General features: G+C 39.8%; 1 protein-coding gene across 5 annotated transcripts in view; it reads right to left on the bottom strand.

Annotated features, from left to right (window-relative positions):
- Nucleotides 1-23683, bottom strand: part of plek (pleckstrin) — a 44798-nt gene that overhangs the window by 3728 nt on the left and 17387 nt on the right. For 4 of the 5 annotated variants that reach the window (XM_069931774.1, XM_069931773.1, XM_069931775.1 and 1 more), the window contains 7 exons: nucleotides 23359-23514; nucleotides 16345-16526; nucleotides 11821-11912; nucleotides 8629-8813; nucleotides 6510-6614; nucleotides 3421-3504; nucleotides 588-663 (listed from right to left, as the gene is read on the bottom strand). In XM_069931774.1, coding sequence (XP_069787875.1) covers nucleotides 588-663; nucleotides 3421-3504; nucleotides 6510-6614; nucleotides 8629-8813; nucleotides 11821-11912; nucleotides 16345-16526; nucleotides 23359-23514 — 880 coding nt within the window. The remainder of the gene's footprint in view (nucleotides 1-587; nucleotides 664-3420; nucleotides 3505-6509; nucleotides 6615-8628; nucleotides 8814-11820; nucleotides 11913-16344; nucleotides 16527-23358; nucleotides 23515-23683) is intronic. The other variant, XM_069931777.1, reaches the window with a different exon arrangement.

Here is a 23683-nt window from a genome sequence, read left to right as displayed (position 1 = left end):
CTGATAATTCATCAATGAATTACAATCAATTGAATCCACATCAAACATGTGCATTAGGTAATGGTTTGGGATTTGTTAACCTGTATTTTAAACCAGCACTTGAAATGATTGCATATCCATTGCTATCCATTTGTGTCATAGCCTTCCAGCCATAAAATTATCTGGATGCATTTCATTGACATCTAATAGAAATCAACAAATACAACCATTTGCTCGATTTATGAAGGGCAGAAAGGAAACATAATCAGGCAACTGACAAGGTACCAATTTCCAGAAGTAAACCCATCAGAGGACAGTGATTAGGAACAGGAGCAGCCTATGCTCATTTTTCATTCATATTATACAGGCCACTTTAACAGTTTGTGGATTCCATTCTCCTTCAATCCATCCCTCCAACAAATATTTTCTCAATCATTTTTCCTACTGTTCCAACCAATCACTATTAAAAACATCTGCCCCCTGTACCTTGCCCTATTTCTTCTTCTCCTGTTCACCGGTGGTGAAATTACTTGAAGCAATTCTCCTTGGTGAAAGTGTAACTTCACATGGTCACATCTCTTCTGGAACAGGTTAAGAGGGACACTTACCATGAGAAAGGTCATCTGCAGCAGTCACCACACAGCTGCGAAGATAGATAGAACCAAGGGGCTCATCCTGATCACCCTGTGAAGGGAAAGCATAGAAATGGAATCAAGTAAGTTACAACACAAGTACCTCCTAAAATATTTGATTCAATGAAGAAGAAACTGTCTCCAGAGGACCAGACATCAGGTGAATTGAATTGAATTGTTACGAGCACAGAGATACAGAGAAAAACTTTGTTTTGCATGTTATCCAGGGAAGTCAACTTACCTGCATGTAAATAAAACAAAATGATTAGCAAGTTTGCAGATGAAACTAAATTGTCCAATATTGTAGATGGTGAAGATGGTGGCCAAAGATTGCAAGAGGATCTTGATTGGTTGAGCAGGTGTGCAGAGGAATAGTTAATGGAATTTAATACAGGGAAATGTGAGGTGTTGCATTTAGGAAGTCTACACAGTGATTTGGGGAGTGTTATAGAGAGAGGCATCTGGAAGTAAAGATACATAGTACCTTGAAAGTGATGTCGCAAGCAGATAGGGTGGTCAAAAAAGGCTTTTGGCACATTGGCCTTCATCAGAGTATTGAGTATATAAGTTGGAAGGACATGTTGCAGCTGTACAAGATGTTGCTGTGGCCAATTTGGAGTATTGTGTTCAGTTTTGGTCATCATGTCTTGGGGAAGATTTTGTCAAGATGGAGAAGGTGCAGAGAAAATTTACAAGGTTACTGCTAACAATCTGGGGCCTGACCAATAGGAAGACATCGAGCAGGCTAAACATGCATGAGGATGAGGAGTGATCTCATAGAGGTACATAAAATCATGGGAACAATAGATTGAGTGTACACAGAGGCTTATACAGAGTCGGGGAATCGGAAACCAGAGAACATAGTTTTAAGGTGATGGGGGTGGGGGGGGGGGGGGGGAGGAGGAGATATAACAAGAACCTGAAGGGGATTTTTTTTTCATAGAAGGTACTATGGTAATTTTTTTTTAAAATATGGATATATGTATAGGATGGGTTTAGAGCAATATAGGCCAAACATATGCAGGTAGGTCTAGTGTGGGTGAGATATTTTGGTTGGTGTGGGGAAGTTGGGACAAAGGCTTATTACTGTGCTATTTGAGTCTATGACTAAAAATGCAGAAGAAAGTGTTGCAGACAAAAAGAGTTCAGTTCAAATCCAGAAGAGAAGGATTTAATAATTTTGATCAAAGACTCAAAGTTAGCTTGTGTGTCTTGTTATGGTGACCTGGAATTTCATTATCTGAAATTGCAGTGTCAGTGGAAATGATCATGATAATGAGTTTATTGTCATATACATTGTAATAATGATTATATGCACCAAAATTCTTATTGGATGCAGATGAACATGCACTTCATGAAGAGAAAGACTACAATAGTATACATAATTTGAATTAAAAAGAGACAATAAATACAAAAGGTGATAAATGTGCACAGATATCCCAGTGCAATGAAAAAAATGACCTTGCAATAAGACAGACTTTAATGGTTTTGGAGTAGTTCTTGATTAATGCAGCAAGGGGAAGTTCAAGAGCCTGATTACTGTTGGTAAAAATCTGTACAGTCCTTGAACCCAGAGGTGCTGGTCTTCAGGCTTCTGTATAACAACAGTAATATTCAAAATGGAACTGGAAAAACATATGGAAGGAAAAATTTCCAAACATAGAGGAAGAGCATGAGAGTGAGAGGGATGGGACAAATTTGCAATTGGGTTGAATAGTTCCACAGAGTCACACAGGAAGGTTGCAAAGCAACCTTCCCCATATCTTCTATCTTACAAATGGACTTAATACTGTGCATTTGCTAACATTATCAGACTTGAATGAACGGAAATTTAATTAATTTCATGTTAACTGAGTAAAGATTAAAACCAACTGTTCCTATTTTGCCAGCATGTATATGATTATAATTATATTGTATATAATTCAGAAATGACCATTTGGTCACTTGTAACTTGGCAAATTATGCACAGGCCATACATTAACTTAGAAAGCACTTCGAGAGTTGGGGCAACCAGAATATTAAGAGCTGGCAACTATTAAGAAGTGCCACTTCTTTTGAAGGGGAAATAGGTTGAAGGGGAGAAATATAAAGCGATAGAGGGAAGCTCCAGAAGTAAAGTTATTTTATATATTTTCGCTGAAATGGAAGGATTGCTAGTAAGATATACAACCAATGTTAATGGAGGGCCACTTAACTTTTTGGAAAAATTTAAGCACACAAGTACAGGTTCCCATTGCATGAGGTAAAGCTTTTCAGTACTGTATGTTCCAGCTTTCAGTGCATCCGATCTAGAACATTCTTAAAGGCACTTTAAATTATTAACCTCTGTTTGATATGACACACGATTACACTTTGGAAATAAATGATAAAATATGGGAAATTGCTGAAAATAGAGCCTTTATTCATTTACAAGATTACAAAACCGGAAGTCTGGCTTTGGAATAAGTGTGTGTACTTACTCAGCTTTTAATGAACCATTTGTCTTTTGCAAAAAGTTATCCAACATTATGAAGCAGAAGTTATTTTATCCCCTCTGCTGAAATTTGATTTATTGGCCACAACTTCTGTACACCAAAATATCTCTATCTTTTGAATTCTATTCCTTAGTTACCAGGGTTTTCTTTCTTTTTAGCTAATAGATGTTATATTTTTATTGTGTATTAATATTTTTTCCTGCCAAAGCAGTACAATTCATCCAGTTTGGATGTTAACAAATTTTTAAGGGGAGAGGTGGAGAGAAGGGTTCTGTGTGCATGAACCCCAAAGATAGAGAAGTGTTGGGTAGTCCAACAATGTTCTTAAACCGTACCGCAGCTGGGTCATAATAGTGCAGGTAGGCAGGATCATCCCGAAGAACAAACTTCCGGACTTTCCAGTTTTTTCTTCTGTGACCCTGTTTAAAAAAAAAATAAGAAAAGGTTCATCTTCTAGTGCACAGGTGTGTGGAGTGGTATCTTTCTCCTGACATCTCCCCCGCACTCCCACAGCATGTCCAAGGTCTGACATGACATCTCCACTATGAACAGTACAGCTTTCAACTGCTGGGGCGTCCTATAATAATCAACTGTGTTGACAACAACACACCTTTCCCCAGTGCAATTTTCTGGTGTGTTCATTAGAGCCATTCAAATCACACCTGTGCCCTGCAATGTTATTAATATCATAGCTGTGCATATTTAAAGATTCTGAAATAGAATGTAAAGTTAAAATTCACCAACTTCAATGTTTTTTGGTTCAGTTATTGTGTCAGTACCTACCAACAGTGGTCAGTGAAGAATAGACCTGACCCTAGAATACAACTGCCCTGGTGTAGCTGCAGCATGCAAGGTCAGGTTGCACAGCAGATATCATTACGCCCTTAGATACTGTAGCAGGAGCTCTGATAGAAATTTCACCAATTAGTGCACTCAATTGCAAGGAAGTGCAAAGTACCCTGTCAGATGTATTAACATAGTCTCAAGCAAAAGCAGGAACATACAAGATCACACCATGTTTGGTGGTTAAAAAGAGAATCAAGGATTACTTTGGGATGGAGTTAGAAGTGAAAACCTGTGTAAATTTTACCAGCGCAATGAAGAGTGTTCAATTGGAAAACAAAAAAGTGCCTGGATTATTAGTGGATCATTCAAGGAGTATGCTACTACAGAACCATTCCTTTACCCTTGCACTGCATGTTACTGCATGTTATTAAAGAGATACAGGATTCTTATTCCTTCAATCTCAGATCATAGAACCATAGAACATTACAACACAGAAACAGGCCTCTTCAGCCTTTCTAATCTGTGCCGAACCATTTTATTTTGCCTCGTCCCACTGACCTGCACCCAGTCCATAGCCCTCCATACTGCTCCCATCCATGTACCTATCTAAATTACTTTAAAATATTAAAATTGAGCCCACATTCGCTACTTCAGCTGGAAGCTCATTCCACACCCCCACCACTCGCTCTGTGAAGAGGTTTCCCCTCATGTTCCCCTAAATATTTCCCCTTTCACTCTTAACCCATGTCCTCTGGTTTGAATCTCACCTACCCTCAGTTACTCTGTCTATCCCCTTATAATTTTAAATATCTCTATCAAATCTTCTACTCTCCAGTTAATAAAGTCCTAATCTGTTTAACTGTTCCCTGTAACTCAGTTCCTGAAGTCCAGGCAACATCTTAGTAAATCTTCTCTGCATTGATATTTTTCCTGTAGTTAGATGACCAAAACTGCACACAATATTCCAAATGTGGCCTTATACAACTTTAAAATAACATCCCAACTCCTGTACTCAATACTTTGATATATGAAGGCCAATATGCCAAAAGCTCTCTTTACAATCCTTATCCACCTGTGACACCACTTTCAGGGAATTATGTATCTGTATTCTCAGATACCTCTGTTCTACTGCACCCCTCAGTGCCCTAACATTTACCGTGTATGTTCTTTCTTGGTTTGTCCTTCCAAAATGCAACACCTCACACTTGTCTGCATTAAATTCCATCTGCCATTTTTCAGCCCATTTTCCCAGCTGGTTCAGATCCCTCTGCAAGCTTTGAAAACCTTCTTCGGTGTCCACAACACCTCCAATCTTAGTGTCATCTGCAAACTTGCTCATCCAATTTACCACATTATCATCCAGATCATTGATATAGATGACAAACTTCAATGGTCCCAGCACTGATCCCTGAGGTGCATTACTACTCACAGGATTCCAGTCTGAAAAGCAATCATCCACCACTACTCTCTGGTTTCTTCCATCCAGCCATTGTCAAATCCAGTTCAATGCTTCACCATGAATACCTAGCATCTGAACTTTCCTAACTAATTAACCTCCCATGCTGGACTTTCTCAAAGGCCTTATTAAAGTCCATGTAGACAACATCCACAGCCTTTCCTTCATCAACTTTTCTGGTAACCTCCTAGAAAAACTCTATCAGATTGGTAGAATCTTAAAATAACATAATGAAGTATGTTTGAAGGAAACACAACATGACCTACTATGCACAAAGACATTTTGACTATCCCTAATCAGTCCTTGGCTATCTAAATAATTGTATATCCAATTTCATAGAACACCTACCAATAATTTACCTACTACTGGCATCAGGCTCACTGGCCTATAATTTCCAGGGTTACTTTTGAAACCTTTTTAAACAATTGAACAATGTGAGCTGCCCTCCAATTGTTCAGCACCATAACCATAGCTAAGGACATTTTAAATATTTCTGCTGGAGCCCTTGCAATTTCTACACTAGCTTCCCTTATAGTCCAGGGGAATATCTTGTCAGGGCCTGGGGAATTATCCACTCTTTTATGCTTTAAGACAGCAAATACTTCCTCCTCTTTAATCTGTATAGGTTCCATGACCTCACTGCTTGTTTTCCTTACTTCCCACAACTCTGTGCCCTTTTCCTAAATGAATACTGATGAAAGAAAAACATTTAAGATCTCCTTCATCTCTTTTGGCTCCAGACAAAGCCGACCACTCTGATCTTCAAGGGGACCAATCTTTTCCCTTATTATCCTTTTGCTCTTAATATACCTGTAGAAACCCTTAGGATTTTCCTTCACATTGTCTGCCAAAGCAACCACTGGTCTTCTTTTAGCCTTCCTCATTTCTTTCTTGAGGTTTTTCTTGCATTTTTTATACTCTTCACCTCATTTGCTCCATGTTGCCTATACCTGTAATACACCTCTTCTTCCAAACAAGATCCTCAATATCCCTTGAAAACCAAAGTTTCCTATGCCTTCTAACCTTGCCTTTGATCCTGACAGGAACATACAAAAGCTCTACTCTCAAAATTTCACCTTTGAAGGTCCTCCACTTACCTCGCACATCCTTCCCTGAAAACAATTTATCCCAATCCATGCATCATGTAGTAATGTTTTGCAGAATCAGAAATTAATCATCTACCTGTTTCAGCAGACATCCTTGCTTTATAATAACTCCTCGAAACTCCTCCTTTAAAATATCTTCATCATCACTTGAATTTCCTTCACTGAAAAACCCACTGTCGGCCTGCAATTTGGAAGAAATACTTACCAGTCAGCAACAATTTAATACTGTTTCACTGTATTATTAATGTCACACATAAGAACAATAAGGGGTGAAATCGCAACAAATGCAAATACTCCCAGTAACTCTGTACTTGAGTACTGTACAGTGGGCTTGTCTGATTACACCTGGCACATGAAAGAAAACACTGCATGCATTTGTGCAGCTCTTCTCACTACCTATGGACATATGGACACAACCAATGAAGTATGTTTGAAGGAAACACAACAGGTAACATATACCAAAAGCTCCCACAATCATCAATACAATAAGGACCAGTTCCTCCATGTATTGTGATGTTGATTGAGAATATGTGGCCCAAGAAAACAGGAAAACTGCATTGCTATTAGCCCCATGCAATCTTTGATCCACACGAGAGGCCATCAGTTTAATTTCTCAACCAAAAGATGAAGCATCTTCATCAGTTTTGTTAGCTTACATTGTTGAATGCAGAAGATGCAACAACCATCCTTTTACCTCTTCCTATTGATGAAGTATTGCACACAGTACTCCATCTGAGGGAACTACAGCTGTCTCGTGTCTAGGACTTGCAGAAGCTCCCTGCCTCTGTGGTGTAAGTGCACCGTAAATAAATAATAACTTGCTCTCATTAAGTTTTTCAATAAATAAAGTCACTCTGCATGTTTGTTTAAATAGCCATATATTCTTTAGTTAAGAGAGTGAAGAGCAGATTTAGGACCATCCTCTGCACCTTTGTGTCAAAATACTTCTGTTGGATCCTTCTGGAAAGTTGTAAAACCTTGAATGGAAAGTAATACAAATGCAATGCCACAGACAGGTTCTAAAGGCAGCCTTGTCCCTTCATTCTGCCCTGACCCAGCTGGAGAATGTCTCTTCATACACCAGACTGCTGTTCATTGACTTAATTTCAGTGTTTAATATGATTATTCCTGGAGAGGCTGGTGGAGAAGCTGTCCTTGCTGGGTCTCAAAACCCCTCTCTATAACTAGACTCCAAGCTTCCTAATGGAAGACCACACTCTGTCCGGGTTGCAGCAGAACATCGAGCACCGTCACACTGAGCACTGGCGCACCTCGAAGCTGTGTGCTCAGCCCGCTCCTGTTCACACTACTGACTCACGACTGTATCAACAGATCCAGCACTAACAGTTTAATCAGTTTTGTAGATGACACAGCAGTATTTGGCCTCATCAGCAACAACGATGAGTTGCACTACAGAGGAGAAGTGGAAAATCTCATGAAATAGTGCGAGAGTATTAAACGGAGTCCAAATGTGGACAAGATGAAGGCGATGATCATGGACTTAAGGAGTTCAGGAATGATCACATCAACAACTCTGTAGTAGAGATAGTGGGGAGCACCTTGGAGTTCACTTACCTAGTGACCTATTGTGGACACTCAACATCTACTCACTTGTCAGGAAGGCACAACATGAGAAGACTGAAGCAAGCAAGGCTACTGGCCACTATTATGTCAGCCTTCTACAGGAGCTCTATCGAGAGTGTCCTGACCAGCTGCTTTACAGTGTGGTATAGTTGCCATTGAGAAATGGATCGAAGGTCAATCCATAGGACCCTAAGAGTAGTAGAGAGGATCACTGGAATCTCTCCGCCCTCCCCACCCAAATCAGTGTGATATATTAGGATCATTGTCTGAAGAGGGTGCGCGAAATAATCGAGTACCCTTCCATCCTGCACACAGCATCTTTCAGCTGCTCCCATCGGCAAAGAGATACAGGAGGATCAGAGCCATCACGACCTTCTTCCCACAGGCAGAGAGAATGCTAAACACCCAGAGAAACGGCTCACACTAACCATCCAAGACTCTCATATTCATGAAACAATATTTATTTGTATAGATGAAATACTTGTCCTGCACATGCATTGTTTGTCCACATGTGTGTTATGTCTGGTTGTGTGTCTGCGAGTTTTGCACCGAGGTCTGGAGAACACGGTTTCGTTGGGTTGTACTTGTAGAATAGATGACCAATCACTTACAAAATAATAATAAGCGTCATTGTCATCCACAAAGCAGTTTTCTGCTAACTGTTCAGCCGCTTCTTTGGCCCTGTTCTCTGCTGGCTGCACATATCCATCGCAGATGAGGGCAGCTGCCAGCAGGATGCCCTCCCGACGGTTCCTTACAAAGTTAGATGACAGCAACCAGTCAATCACAGAGGCACCTGCAATAATAGTTGAGAAGCAATGTTTTTCTATATGACTGTTTGCTTTCAAAATGTAGACAATGCATTCATTTATCGCTGTGGCTACTTTGTTCTGCCTTGCCTCCAACAGATAGATATCCTTTATCCAGTCGAGGAAGCAACAACGTTTACAGGCTCTGCCAGTACAAATTCTTTACCACCGTCAGCCCTCAGAAATTGTACAAATTAGAAACTATTAGCTCAGTTAGCAGTACAACAAGATGTTCTGTTAATTTCAGTAAGCGATTCACTAATATTACCAACTCAGTCACTTTCGGTGGTATTTGTAGTCTAGAACATTGCATACTGTTAACATGCATTTCCCTTGTCCAGCCTCATTATCTATATTAAATGCCATTTGCTATCCATTGACATTTTGTAATGTATACAGTGACTTTAATTATTTTAGACATTTAATGCACATTCCTAATCACTCAACTGAATGGCTTAATAAAATGATTTAAAGCTCAGTTTAGATTTAACCACATTGCTCATTGATAGATATAGGCACAGAATGAAACTGTTCAATCCCAAAGAATATTTCTTTCCCTCAAGTATATAAATGAACAAGTTTGCCTACAAGACAATCTATGACCACTATTATGGGCTAACCTTTCTGTTCAAAATTAATTCAATTTAAATTGCCAGTTGTGGTGGTGGGATTTGGCTCGTGTCTCCAGGTCATCAGACCTACCTTTGTACCTCATTAAATACCAGAGTAGTAAGGGCTGAAATCTACAGTGCACCAGGTACACTGATGTTAATGTAAATGCATAATCTCTTTCAATGCCTCAAGGAATTATTTAACTTTCACATTAGCTTCACTTTTTGTATATATTAAAATAAATATCAGAGTCCTTGGACATGAAGTCTGTGAAGAAAAGTGATAGATTGCTGCTCACTGTCGCATTAAGGAAATTACCCAAACTTAATATTCAGGGAGTAATTATATCAGCTACTTACCCTTCAGCCCACAAGAGTTGGCAGACCAGGCCCAGAATTTTTCATGCTCCAAAAGTTCCCTGATGTCGTACCTGGCAGACTATTGACAATCTGTGCCAACCAACTAGCCAGAGGGTTCATTGACATTTTCAATCTCTTACTGCTGCAGTCGGAGATTCCCACCTGCTTCAAAAGGGCATTGATCATCTCGGTGCCCAAGAAGAGCAGAGGGAGCTATTGCCCAGTAGCACAAACATCTACTGTAATTAATTGCTTTGATATGTTGATCATGGCCAAAATTAACTCATACCTAAGTAACGATCTGGACCTACTGCAATTCACCTACCATCACAATCGCTTCACAGCAGCTGTAATATCACTGTCTCTCAACTCAGCTCCAGATCACCTAAACAACAGCAACACTTACATCAGACCACTCTTCATCGACTACAGCTCAGCTTTCAACACCATCATACCCTTAGTGCTGGTCAACAAGCTCCAAATCCTGGGCCTCTGCACCCTACTTTGCAACTGGATTCTTGACTTCCACATCAGAAGACCACATTCAGTGCAAATCAGAAACAATGTCTCCTCCTCACTGATAATTAACATAGGCGCACCTCAAGGATGCGTGCTTAGCCCACTGCTCTACTCACTATACACCCATGACTGTGTGGCCAGGCACAATTCAAATGCTGTCTACAAATTTACCAACGACATCGTGATTGTCATCAGAATAACAGACAACAATGCAGAAGAGTTCACGAGAGAGATAGATCAGCTAGTTGAGTGGTGTTAGCAAAACTAAGGAGATGATTGTGACTTCAGGAGGGGAAAATCAGGAAGACGAGAACCAGCCCTTATCAAGGGATCAGTGGAAATGGTTAAGAACATTGAATTTCTGGGTGTCAACATCTCTGAAGATCTGTCTTGGGGCTTCCATGTCAATGCAATGATGAAGATGGCTCACCAGCAGCTATATTTTGTGAGGAGTTTGAAGAGATTTAGTATGTCACCAAACCCTCTACCAGGGTACCATGGAGAGCATTCTCTCTGGTTGCATCACTGTTTGGTATAGAGGTGCCAATGCACAGACAGGAGAAAATTAGAGTTGGGAACTAGGCCAGCGCCATCATAGGCATCAGTTTTCACTCCATCGAGGATATCTACAAGAAATTAGTCTCTATCTTCAAGGTCCTTCAGCACCCAGGCCATGCCCCCTTCTCACTGATACCATCAGGAAAGAGATACAGGAGCCTGAGGGTGAACACCCAACAATACAAAAACAGGTTCTTCTATGCCATCAGATTTTTAAATGGACAGTGAACCACAGACACTACTTCACTTTCCCTTCTTTTGCACTAATTTATTTATTTTTAAATAATTCATAGCAATGTTTGCACGTAATGCTCCCATAAAACATCAAATTTTGTGATGTGTTAATGACAATAAATTTTGATTCTGACATTCAAAGACTGAATATCAGTTCTTACACGGACCTCTCTGGCAAACCCCAGTGAGAAGGACCTATCTACAACTTCACAGAACCCTTATGATCTCTCTGCATCTCCATGTCACTCCAAATTGCTCTGACCCACGGAATACACCTTCCTACTCTCCTTCCATCACTGCAGCATTAGTTCTTTCATTAACATTGATGTCCCATGGCTGGATGAGTTGCTGCTGGTGCGGGCCGGTCTCTTTAATGCCTGGCGACAATAATCAGACCTATTGTGCTACTCATTGAACATGTAACACATTATAAGTGAATGAGTTCAGTTTCACTGCGTTTTACACAGGGCAACCAGGCAAAGCTGTCCTTTGAACTTGTGAACAGGAAGTCTTCCTCTTTATGTCTTTAACGAACAGATCTGGAGTGACTCACAACCATGTATCAGCACAAAAATAAATGTGCAGTAACATCTAGCTCATGGGATATGCAGTCATTGAAGAAACGGTTTGGTGAGGAGACAGTAAACTGTTATGCAGTTTTCCGATTAAACAGTATTTCCTTCTCTGATAAAGAGTTCAGATTCATATTCACCTGCAAAACAGTGATTGAAGGTTTTCTTCTCTTTTTGTAATTTTAACTCTTTTACGCCTGTCTCAGGATCCTTCATAGAGAGGTATAAAGCACTAAACAGAGAGAAAAATATGTTTTCTAAGTTTATAGCCAGTCTCTTTATTGCAGCCAAATATAATGAACATAAATTGGAAAGCATTTTTTGTGAGATAAATGATAGATTTATAATTAGTAAGAAAAGCAGAATATATCTATTTTGAGCAAGTGTCATTGAGTATAAATAAATGATTATTAGAATTTTCACACATTTTGATGCAGACTGTTGGAATGGGACAGTAAGTCATTGCTGGCATTCAATTTCCTCTTTTATCAATTCTCACCAAATACACAAAACTCCTAACAATAACCTTATTGATAATACTAATTTGTTTGGCATTTCGGCCTCCTGCAATCATTCTCCTGAGAATACATGATTATTCAATGTACTCATCCTAAACATCCTCAGTCAGATGATAATTGAAACCTGGAAATACTTGCAATTTGGCTGTAAAGCTTCTTTTGGATAGGTTTGTCCATCTCTCACAATGTGTAGATCTGCATTAATACAACATCTTGCTGAAACGCCTGAGAAATCTCATTGACTACACTCATAGATCATGCTGATCTATGAGGGGTGGGGGGTGGGAGGGCCTTATTTCCCTGGATATACCCTTGGTCTTGATATCTTAATTGAATGTCCCAGAATTCCTCTTAATCTTATCTTTCAAGGATATTTCATTGCCTCTTTTTGTCATCCCTTCTTAAGTTCTCTCCTATATCCAACATATTCCTCAAAGATTCACCTGATTTCAGTTGCCTATATGTTTCCTCTTTTTCTCTGATCAAACCTTCAATATCCTTGGTCATCTAAGAGTTCCTAATGACACCATCATTGCCTTTCACCAATACTGAAACACTAATGGTGAAAGGATAGTAAGGAACAAAATTGGAACTCTTAAAGATCTAGCTATGTCTGGAATCAGAAGAGAAGGGGAGATCTTCAATGTTTTTTTTTTAAATCTGTATTTACTCCGGAAACTGCCACAGAGTCTATGGAAATAAAGCAAACAAGCAGTGACATAATGGAACCTAAACAGATTAAAAAAGAGGAGGTGCTTGCTGTCTTAAAGCAAAAAAGGGCCGATAAATCCCTTGGACCTGACAAGGTATTCCCTTGGAACTTGAGAGAGGCGAGTGCAGAAATTGCAGGGACCCTGACAGTGAGATGCCAGAGGATTGGAGGGTAACTCATGTTGTCCTATTGTTTAAAAAAGGCTCCAACAATTACCCAGGAAATTATAGGCCAGTGAACCTGATCTCAGAAGTACGTAAGTTATGGGCAGGTGTTCTAAGAGATCAAATATACAAGAACTTGGATAGTCAGGGACTGATTAAGGATAGTCAACGCGGCTTTCTGCTTGGTAGGTCATGGTTAACCAATCTTACAGTTTTTTGAGGAGGTTACCGGGAAAGTTGATGAAGGAAAGGCTATGGATGTTGTCTACATGAACCTGTAAGACCTCATGGGAGGTAAGTCAGGAAGTTTGGTTGCTCGGTATTTATGGTGAGATAGTGAACTGGATTCAACATTGGCTTTATAGGAGAAGCCAGAGAGTAGTAGTGGATGAGTGCCTCACTGTGATTAGTGATGTTCTTCATGGTGCTTGGTGCATTGTTGTTTGTCATCTGTATTAACGATTAATAATGATGTAGTCAATTATATCAGCAAGTTTGCCTATGACACAAAATTGAAGATGTAGTGGACATGAAGGAAAGCTTTCAAGTCTTGCAGAAGCATCTGGATCAGCTGGAAAAATGTGTTGCCAAATAGCAGATAGAATTTAATGCTGACAAGTGTGAGGTGCTGTATTTTGGAAGAACAAACCAAGGAAGGACATACAAGGTAAATCGTAGGGCACTGAGGAGTGTAGTAGAACAGAAAGATCTGGGAATACAGATACATAATTCCCTGAAAGTGGTGTCAAGGTTTGGTAGGGTTGTATAAGAGAGATTTGCCACATTAGCCTTCATAAATCAAATTAATGAGTGTAGGAGTTGTGTTATTATGTTAAAGTTATACAAGACATTGGTGAGACTGAATTTGAAGTATTGTGTACAGTTTTAGTCATTTAACTACAGGAAAGATATCAATAAGGTTGAAAGAGAGCAGAGAAGATTTACTAGGATATTGCCAGGACTTGAGGAACTGAGTTACAGGGAAAGGTTAAATAGGTTGGGGAACATCTTCACCCAGAGAGTGGTGAGATGAGCTGCCAGCTGAAGTGGTAAATGCGGGTTCATTCTTTAAGAAAAGTTTGGATGGGTACATTGATGGAAGGGATATAGACTGAGTGCAGGTCAGTAGGACTGGGCAGAATAATAGTTTGGAGCAAACTAGAAGGGCTAAAGGGCCTGTTTCTGTGCTGTATGATTCTATGCTGATCTTGAATTCTAACTGATTTTTTCAACAGGCTCCCATTTTCCAAATGCTTTTAACCACAAGGATCTGCTCAAAATCGACTTTCAGCAGGGCCTAATCTTGTCCCATTGAAATCAATCTTCCTCCTCTGTAGGATGTTAACCAACCTTATCCTTTTCCATTACTATCTGGAAACTTTCTGAATTAGGAGTACTATTCCCAAGGTGTTTCCCCCACCATTTATCCTGATTTTCAAAGCTTGTTTCAAAGTACTGACTATTTTCCTTACTAAAGGTGACTTAACAGTCTATCCTATGTGTCCAACGATACAACACAGAAGAAGGCCATTCAACTTATTGACTCCGCACAGCTCTTTCACGGAGCAATCCAATTCATTCAAATCAAAAACTGAAAATGCTGGAAACACTCAGCAAGTCAGGTTGCCTCTGCAGAAAGGGAAGCAAAGTTAATGCTTCAGGTTGAAGACCCTTTGTCAGAACTGGATCTGATAAAGTCTGTTGAAGGATCATCATCCAGAAAGGTTAATTCTGTTTCTCTTCCCACAGATGTCACCTGTCCTGGTGTGCATTTGCAGCATTTTCTGTTTTTAATCCAGATTATCCCATGCAGGTATCAAAGTTTCAAGGGATGGGCATGGAAGTGGTGTTGAAGCCAACAATTAGATTGGCCGTGACCAAGCCTGTACTCACTCTTATTGACAAAGCATTGCCAAACCTGACTGATCAAGTTGCCATCTAAGCTATTCCCATTTGCCTGTGCTTGGCTTGTATCCCTCTAACTATTTCCTATCCACGTACAGTACCTTTCCATATAAGCATCAAAAACATACTCCTCAGATATTTTTGAAATCTTTCCGCTTTACCTTAAACCTATGGCCTGTAGTTTTAGACTCTCCTACCATGGGGAAATGACTATTCACCTTTTCTATATCTCACATGATCTTGCATTTAAAGTCATCTCTCAGCTTCATGCACTCCAGGGAAAAACTCCAAACCTGACCAGCTTTTCCCTATAATACAAACCCTGCATCCTTGTGAATGTGTTTGCCCCTTTTCCAATTTGATAACATCTTTCCTATAGCAGAGTGACCAGACTCTGCACAATATTCCAAAACTACCATATTTGATGGTATATGACCCACTTTTTCCTCCAAAAATTCACTCAAAATTACCCCGAGTCTTATACACTATGTTGAAATTTAGCAGGTTGCCAGCTACTCACCCAGCTTCAAGAAGCCTGCCGAGGTGCTGCAGCTCTCCAGGAAGCAGGCCCACAGCTTCATGGACCACCTTCCCTCAAGTCGCCCCTGCGCTCACTTCCCCAGGTGAGAAGGCCAAACAAGGCAGCTCCCGCCAGCAGCATTACAGTCGTGTTTGTACAATGGATTATTTGCTTTGAGGGGAGCACTGGGCTTCAGCGATCAGGCTCCATGCTGAGCTTTTGTTCAATGAGCACAGCCCCCCCCCCCCACCCAAGCAAATTGAATGGGGACTGGGGAAGGGTGGCTTGGGGGGAAGTAGCCTGAGCCTTGGCGCACGGTGGCCAGGAGGACATGTTGCTGCTGTTGATCGTGTGCAAGGAGGCTGGCGGCAGGCCACAAGCAAGCATGGGTGCCTCAGCCCAACATAGTGAAGAGCTTCAGTTAGCAGTGTACCCGCAACTTCGGCTTCTTGCCCATGCAAGGCTGGAGGGTTTCCACGAGGTGAGTGAAGGTACACACATACGCATTATCTACAAGGGGCCTTGCAGGAGGAACCTTGTCAACCTAACCATAAATATACTAAAATAATTGTTCCTAATATTCCCTGCTGAAATGGGAGGGGTGGGGGGTGGGGGGGAGGAGTCTCTTATTTGCCATCAAATATGGTAGCTTTAGAATTCTGAGTGACGTTCCAGGCACTGAATATTGTTTCTCTTTAGTTAGCAATTTGCACTGATTGTTATTTCTCATTATATCGAATCAATATGGTAATGCTTCTGTCTCACCAAACTAGACCAAATACAAATTGATTCATTGCCATACCTGCAGACAAAAGCAGAGGGAATGGATCAATTAACATTCTTACCCCAAATTTATGTCTGTGGGCAACTTGATAGACTTTCTTGTTGACTTTCGTGCAAATTTCTGACCACCTGCAATGAACTGAATGGCCCTCTTCATGTCTTTCGCCCAGGCATCACGTTCTTCAAGATGTGAAGCTTGCAGATAATGGTCTTGATTCTTTGATGTACGAAACTTGAAAACAAACTAAGAACAAAAGGGATATTGTTTTTAAAATGTATAAAATGGCATAATCAGTTGCAAAGAATAAAACTCGAACAATATCTTCATGTCAGAGGGTTCTATATTTCCATGCAAATGAGTTTCTCGGATCTCGAATGCATCAGCAGAAGCAAATTTAATATGAACTTCATAAATTTAGATGCACACTTGAAACAGAAAAGTGTGGGTCACAAAATCACTTGGAGAAGCCACCTTCTGCAAGCTATCAATGCAGGATTCCTTTACCAGGAAATATATTTTATCTGCATTAAATGAATTATTTAAATGTGTATTAAAACAGCCATTGATTGGGATTATTAAAGGCTCTAAATGGTTTCATTTATGGAAGTTAAACTTTAGGAGGGGTTTTTAATTCAGTTACAACCATGCAATTATTATGACGCTGAAGTGAGAGCGTCAACTCTACTCACCCATGATGGAATCCCAAAACTGTTACTTGCTGATAGAAATCAATTTAGTTTCAGTTTTAGTCTGTTCCTTTTCTCTGAAACTAAAGCCTTACTTTAATTATAGTTTTGTTTTACTGAATTCAGAATTTGTTGTCATCAGTTTCTCTTCAACTTTAAGTCAAAATTTCACTTAGTATATGAATACAATTACAGCAAATTTACGTTTGGAGAAACCTCATGTTGCATTTATACTTTTAGGATTGGCAATTGCTAGAAAATGTGTAGATGTAATTTGGAAAAATTATGTTGAATTGAGTATACAGAGATGGCATAATGAAATTCCATCGTATATTTATTTGGAGAAGATAACCTACAATTTGCGGAACAATTATTCTTTTTTTGATGAAATGTGGAGTTTATATTTGAAATGTATGGGTTTAGAGGCTAAGTAATGGCTTTATATGTGATAAAAGATGTTAAAAGATGGCACACCACACAACACCCTGTTATAAGTTGATTTTATTGTTTTTTTTTTAAATAAGCTCCAAAGGTGGGAGGTTTGTAGGGGGTGGGATGGGTGGGGGGGGGGGGAAGGAGGGGGGATATTAGGGGGTAGTTTTAGTTTCTATTGTTTTTTGATTTTGTAAAAATTTTAAATAAAGTTTTAAAAAAAAAGATTTCACTTCCTGTTTTCCACATTTTAACTCATTTCAGGATTTACTATAAATTAATCTTACCAAAAAAATCTATTAAAAATATAACTCAAATCCTTTCAAATTGAGCTCAGGGCTCTGAGAGAAAAGGGAATAAAAAGTGAGACAGCTAGAACAGGACCATATGCAACCAATTCCTGTGCATGTAATTAGACTAAATTGGCTCATTTTAGTACTTTTTTTAAAATGACATACAGCATGGTAACAGGTCTCTTCGGCCTATGAGCCGGTGCCACCCAAATATACCAATTAACCTACAAACCCCACGTTTTTTGAAGGAGGGAGGAAACCCATACAGACACAGGGAGAATGCCCAAACGCACATACTGTATATTCTATGTAATTCAGTGCCATGTACCTAATCCTTAAACAACATTTTGTGACAGAATATAGATATGTTTTTAGGAGATAAATTGGGGCAGGGTTTGTTAGTGTAGGTCACATACAAACACTTTAAAACAGATCTCATTTAAAATACTGGAGCTCTGCTAATGCTGGACATGTCGGGCCCTCAGAGCTTTTGCAAAAGCTTTTGAGAGTGTCCAAGAGACTTCACTAATGGATTGTTGTTTACAAAAAGGGAACAGATGAAAGAGCTTGTTGGGGCCGCATTCTGTCTGGAGGGGATCTTGTTGTTCTAAGAGGGTCATGTGGTTTTGCAAGCAGAGAGAGTTAAACAGCTTTTTCTCTGAGAGAGTGAGAGAGACAGACAGACAGAGAATCAGAGATCTGTTCTACAGTTTTACAGTCAGCAGCAGTAACTGGGACTGGAACAGGACAAACTGGAAAGCTTGTGGAAAGCCCCATTCGGAAGATGGGTTGTGAGTTCTTAGTTCAGCCTGGTCAAAACCCTTATGGTTCAAGCAAGAGGAGAGGACTGGCTGTCTAATGTTTCACTTGGAATATGAGAAACAAAAAGGAACTCTGTGGTGACATGAAAGAAATAGGTTATCATCTGGAGAAAAACCTGAGGGGACAAGTTTTGACCGAAAGACACTGAAGTAGCTGATGGAAGTAAATCAGTTGAAGCTGTCCTGGAACAACAAATCTCTCTCTGAAAACCAAATGAACTTCCTAAACAGTAACCAGTAACTTTATAAATGTTAAATTCTGTGCACAGTATAAGAATTGACTCCAACCAGTGAACTTGGAGGAATGAAAAGTGAGATTGGACTATGAATTTAAAAACTTTTCTGAACTTACACGCATTACATACATGCGCACATAGAATTAGAAGGGTGTTAAGTTAGGTTAGTTAAGTCAATCGTGATAAGTTAAAGTGTGATTCTGTTTTCATGTTTAAAGATAATTAAAAGCAACTTTTGTTTAAGTAACTATTTGTCTTGGTGAAAATCTATAGCTGCTGGGTTTTGGGGTCCTCCGGGCTCGTAACATTTTATGAGGACTCGTCCTTTCGGATTGAAAATTGGAGTTTTTGATTTATTAGTTAATTGTTTTTTTTTTCAAGCTAATTTAAAGCTTGTGTGTGGAAAAGCAACAGCAATGGATGTTGATGCATTTTTTTGTCACAACCATCACCTGCAGAGCTACAGAACAAGAGAAAAGAGGAAATGATGGTTATTTCTGTGGTGCGCTATCAAACAGAAGCAAACACACAAAACATAAAGTCTGTTCTACAGGCTTTATTTGACATAAACTTCCACAGAGCTGGCTGTGAGGAATGCTGTTGCAAGCTCTGAGACTTTCTTCGAAGGGCCGGCTCTGGCTTGTATCCCGGAGGGTGATTGACAGCCGACCGGGTGGGACTTGGTCCATTTAGGTTGGCTGATTGACAGCCAGCCAGGTGTTGTCTTGTCCCCGTGCTCTTCTGCAGGTACAGAGGTCGCCCCCTACAGTAGGCTGGTGGTGTACCACCACAATTTCTTAGGCATTAAAGCTGACTGAAGTCAAGCATTGATTGAGGAAAATACAAATACAGAGGATTATAGTGAAATATTATATCGGTGAGGGAAAATTTGTTGAGAAAGACTTAGATAATTTTCCAGAGGATAGATCTTTTGAGTTGCAATTGGAATTGGAGAAATTGAGGGTTGAAGAGGAAAGAGAGAAACGGAATTTTGAGTTGCAGACACAACAATATGAGGCTGATAAACAAAGAGAAAAGGTTGAAAAACAGAGCATATAATGAGGCAGAGGAAGCTGAAAAAAAATGAGGAAATAGGAGTTAGAGGAAACATTCTGTCACAATATTAATTCTTAATTTATTCTAATTTCCCACAACTTTAAATGTTGTGCTTTAGTCCGAGAAGCAATGTTTCTTATAGTGCCTACAAATTCCTGAGAAACTATTTCCATTTAAGCAAGAACAACTCTGAATTTGTGTTTGGACAAATTAAAAGGACAAATGTACTGTATTGCAGAAAATAAAATGATCTGCGAGGATAAATTGGTAGCTCTTTCAAAAGCTAGCATGGTTTGATGGGTCAAATGGTATCCTTCTGTACTGTATGATAACATCATATCTGATATTCTACATACAGGTATCTAAATACCCGTATGTGAGTGTTATAATGTGTGAGTGTTATAATAAAGAAGGAAGTGGAGGAGCCAGCACCATGTATTGAGGTTGAGAATAAATATTTTCAAAACCTCTAACCTGAAAATACATTTGACAAATGAAAGTAACTCCAAATCTTCTTAAAATACCATAAAACAACCCTCAGTTAATGTAGAATCACATTCTGATTAACAGTTCAGTTCATATCTATAGTATATATTACTTCTAATCATTTTGATTCAACCCCACTTCTTAAATGAAATTAAAGTTTCAAAGGATACCATTACAAGATGTATTAAAAATATTATTATCACTAATATTACTTGATTAACTCTCCCTTGCTTCTTTTGATGTTGACCTTTTTAAAAAGGTTATCTTCAAAGTCTCAGTATGGATGTTTGTTCTAATAACTCTTCATCTGGCATTTTGGGCACTGAAACACTACTGATGGATTAGAAGCACAGATTTTTCCAAGGGCTGAAATGCTGGAGAAGATTACGGGTATGGAGATCTGAAAACGAAGGCTGGAATTTAAAAATGGAACGTTGTTTTGGGAGTTCAGCAGCAGTTGATGGGAAATGGGGCTTGCTATGAAATATGATGAAAAGTATGAAATGCCCTCAATGAATGGTTAGTCAAATAAAGGAGGTCAGCTAGAAATGTACTGAACTGGGCCAGTCTTGGGGCATGAAAAAAAAAAGTTTAAACAGGAAGTGAGCTGAGATGGAGCAGAAGTAAAGTCGTGAAAATGTCTGACAGATGTTTGTAATGCACAAGGGAACTGGAGAAACTAGCATGTCACACAGTATCTAAAGGAAGTAAAGGGTAACCAACGTTTGGGCCTGAGCCCTTCATCAAGGTATGAGCGAAAAACAAGCAGGTGTCTGAATAAAAAGGTTGGGGAGGGGGAGGTTGCGAGAGAGGAAGAAGGAGCAGGGAGAGTACAGGTGGACATGGTAGAAGACAAAATAAATCTGGGAAATGATGGGGAAGAGGACAGATCTCTGAATAGAGAAGGAAGGGGTGGGGAGTTGGAAGAAAGGAAACAAAGGAATAAGGAAAGAGAGACAGACGGGTGAGGTGTTTAATGGAAGCTGGAGAAGTCAATGTATATGGCATATGGTTGGAAGGTACCCAGATAGAATATTAGGTGTTTCTCCAATTTTCAGGTAGCTTCAATTTGGCAGTGCATGTGGCCATGAATAGACATGTCAGTGTGTGGAATTAAAACGGTTGACCATTGGGAGGTTCATGTTATTGCAGCGGACAGAATAAAGGTGCACAATGAAATGATCTCCCAGTTTACGTCCAGTCTCTCCGATGTAAAGGAGACCATAACGGCACCATCAGATGTAGTTGATGACCCCTGCAGATTCACAAGTGAAGTCCTGCTTCACTTGGAAGGTCTGTTTGGAATCCTGAATAGTAGTGAGGGAGGAGGTATGGATACAGGTGTTGTAGCATTTCTTGCGATCACAGGGGTAGATTCCGAGGGGGTGACTAATGAGAAGGGATGAGTAGACGAGAGAGTCTCAGAGGGAACGGTTCCTGTGGAAAGTGGAGAGGGTAAGAGATATGTCGGGTGATGGATCACATTGTAGGTGGTGGAATTACAGAAGGTAATATTTTTTGCAAATACCCTGCCGAAGTGCTCAGGTCTGAAATGTTGATGACCCTTTACTTCCTATAGATGCTGTATTACTTGCTGAATTTCTCCACTACAACTCCATGTCTGCATACTTTCCTGTTTAACTCTGACTAAAGGTTCATCTCTTCTGATGAAATGTCATCAACCTGAAATATCAATTCCCTTCACCGATGCTGCCTAATCTGCTAAGTATTTCCATCATTTTCCTTATTTCAGATTTCCAGCAACAGCAGAATTTTGCTTTGGTCTCTAACTGAATAGGTCCTATGCATTAAATGGTCGGCTATTGAGATGTGCAGAGCAACAAAGGGATTTAGGAGTGATGGTAAATAGTACCCTCAAGGCTGATACTCAGGTAGATAGTGTGGTGAAGAAGGCATTTGGAATGTTAGCCTTCATAAATCGGAGTATTGAATTCAAGAGTAGGGAGGTTATGATGAAATTGTACAAGGCATTGGTGAGGCCAAATTTGGAGTACTGTGTACAGTTTTGGTCACCAAATTATAGGAAAGATATAAACAAAATAGAGAGAGTACAGAGAAGGTTCACGAGAATGTTGACAGGATTTCAGGGTCTGAGTTACAGGGAAAGGTTGTGCAGACTAGGGCTTTTTTCTCTGGAGCGTAGAAGATTGAGGGGGGGACTTGATAGAGGTGTTTAAGATTTTAAAAGGGACAGACAGAGTAAATGTGGATAGGCTTTTTCAATTAAGAGTGGAGGAGATTCTAACTAGAGGGCATGGTTTAAGATTGAAGGGGGAAAATTATAAGGGGAACATGAGGGGAAATTTCTTTACGCAAAGGGTGGTGGGGATGTGGAATGAGCTTCCGACAGACGTGGTCGAGGCGGGATCATTGGTTACATTTAAGGAAAGACTGGATAGTTACATGGATAGGAGAGGACTGGAAGGGTATGGACCGGGTGCTGGTCAGTGGGACTAGGAGGGTGGGGATTTGTTACGGCATGGACTAGTAGGGTCGAACTGGCCTGTTCTGTGCTGTAAGTGGTTATATGGTTATATGATGATGCAGTGTGTACATAGACTTCGTCTGAAGCTTGTTGAAGGGTTGAAAACGACATTTTCAAACAAATTAATTTCCTCTCACGCAGTTGCCATGGAGTTGGCAGCTAAGGAGCAGCTTGCCAATCCTTCCTCTTTCCAGTTTCTGAGCTATGCAACTCAGTAGCAAGCTGTTAGCAAATTAACACCGTTACTGTGAGTCCTGCGCTCCATTCTTTTACTGAGACAGGTGGGCAGATTTAACACTTTGCACTGTACAAACACCATAGTCCCAATCAGCAGCTCTAAATTTATTACATGGTAGTTGTACCTGGCCTTCAGAATTCACTTCAATTGACATTTATGGAACTGCATTTAGGGGAACAAAGCATACAAATTCTACCACTAAAAGCAAACTAATGCAAAAATATAATTCACTCTTAAATTATAAATGTTTCATTCATGTAATGCATTGAGTGATAATGATAAGCAACTGCAGAATTGCAATTCACAGAGAGATTTACAAACCATTCTTTTGTTGTAGTCCAGACATGGGGATACAACCGAACTCCCCTTTAAAGGAAGGATTCCCTTTGGACTGCCATCAGCTTTTTTGCTATAAAATTGAATTTCATCTTCTAAAAGGACAGCCCAAACTGCCTTCCAGGAATTAAACACTGTCCCCTGTAATGAAAAGAAAATGTATGAATCAGAATGCCATATTGCACTTCAGTGTCTTCCCAATAAGACAAAATTGACAATGATTAACATTCTGTTTTATCTCAGATTTCCAGGAAATCTATTGCAACATTTTAATTCATACATCCTGGGGGAAATATTCAGAGTGGCAATC

This window comes from Narcine bancroftii, chromosome 4, assembly GCF_036971445.1.
Source record: "Narcine bancroftii isolate sNarBan1 chromosome 4, sNarBan1.hap1, whole genome shotgun sequence".
Lineage (NCBI taxonomy): Eukaryota > Metazoa > Chordata > Chondrichthyes > Torpediniformes > Narcinidae > Narcine > Narcine bancroftii.
This window is presented reverse-complemented; position numbering and strand designations above follow the sequence as displayed.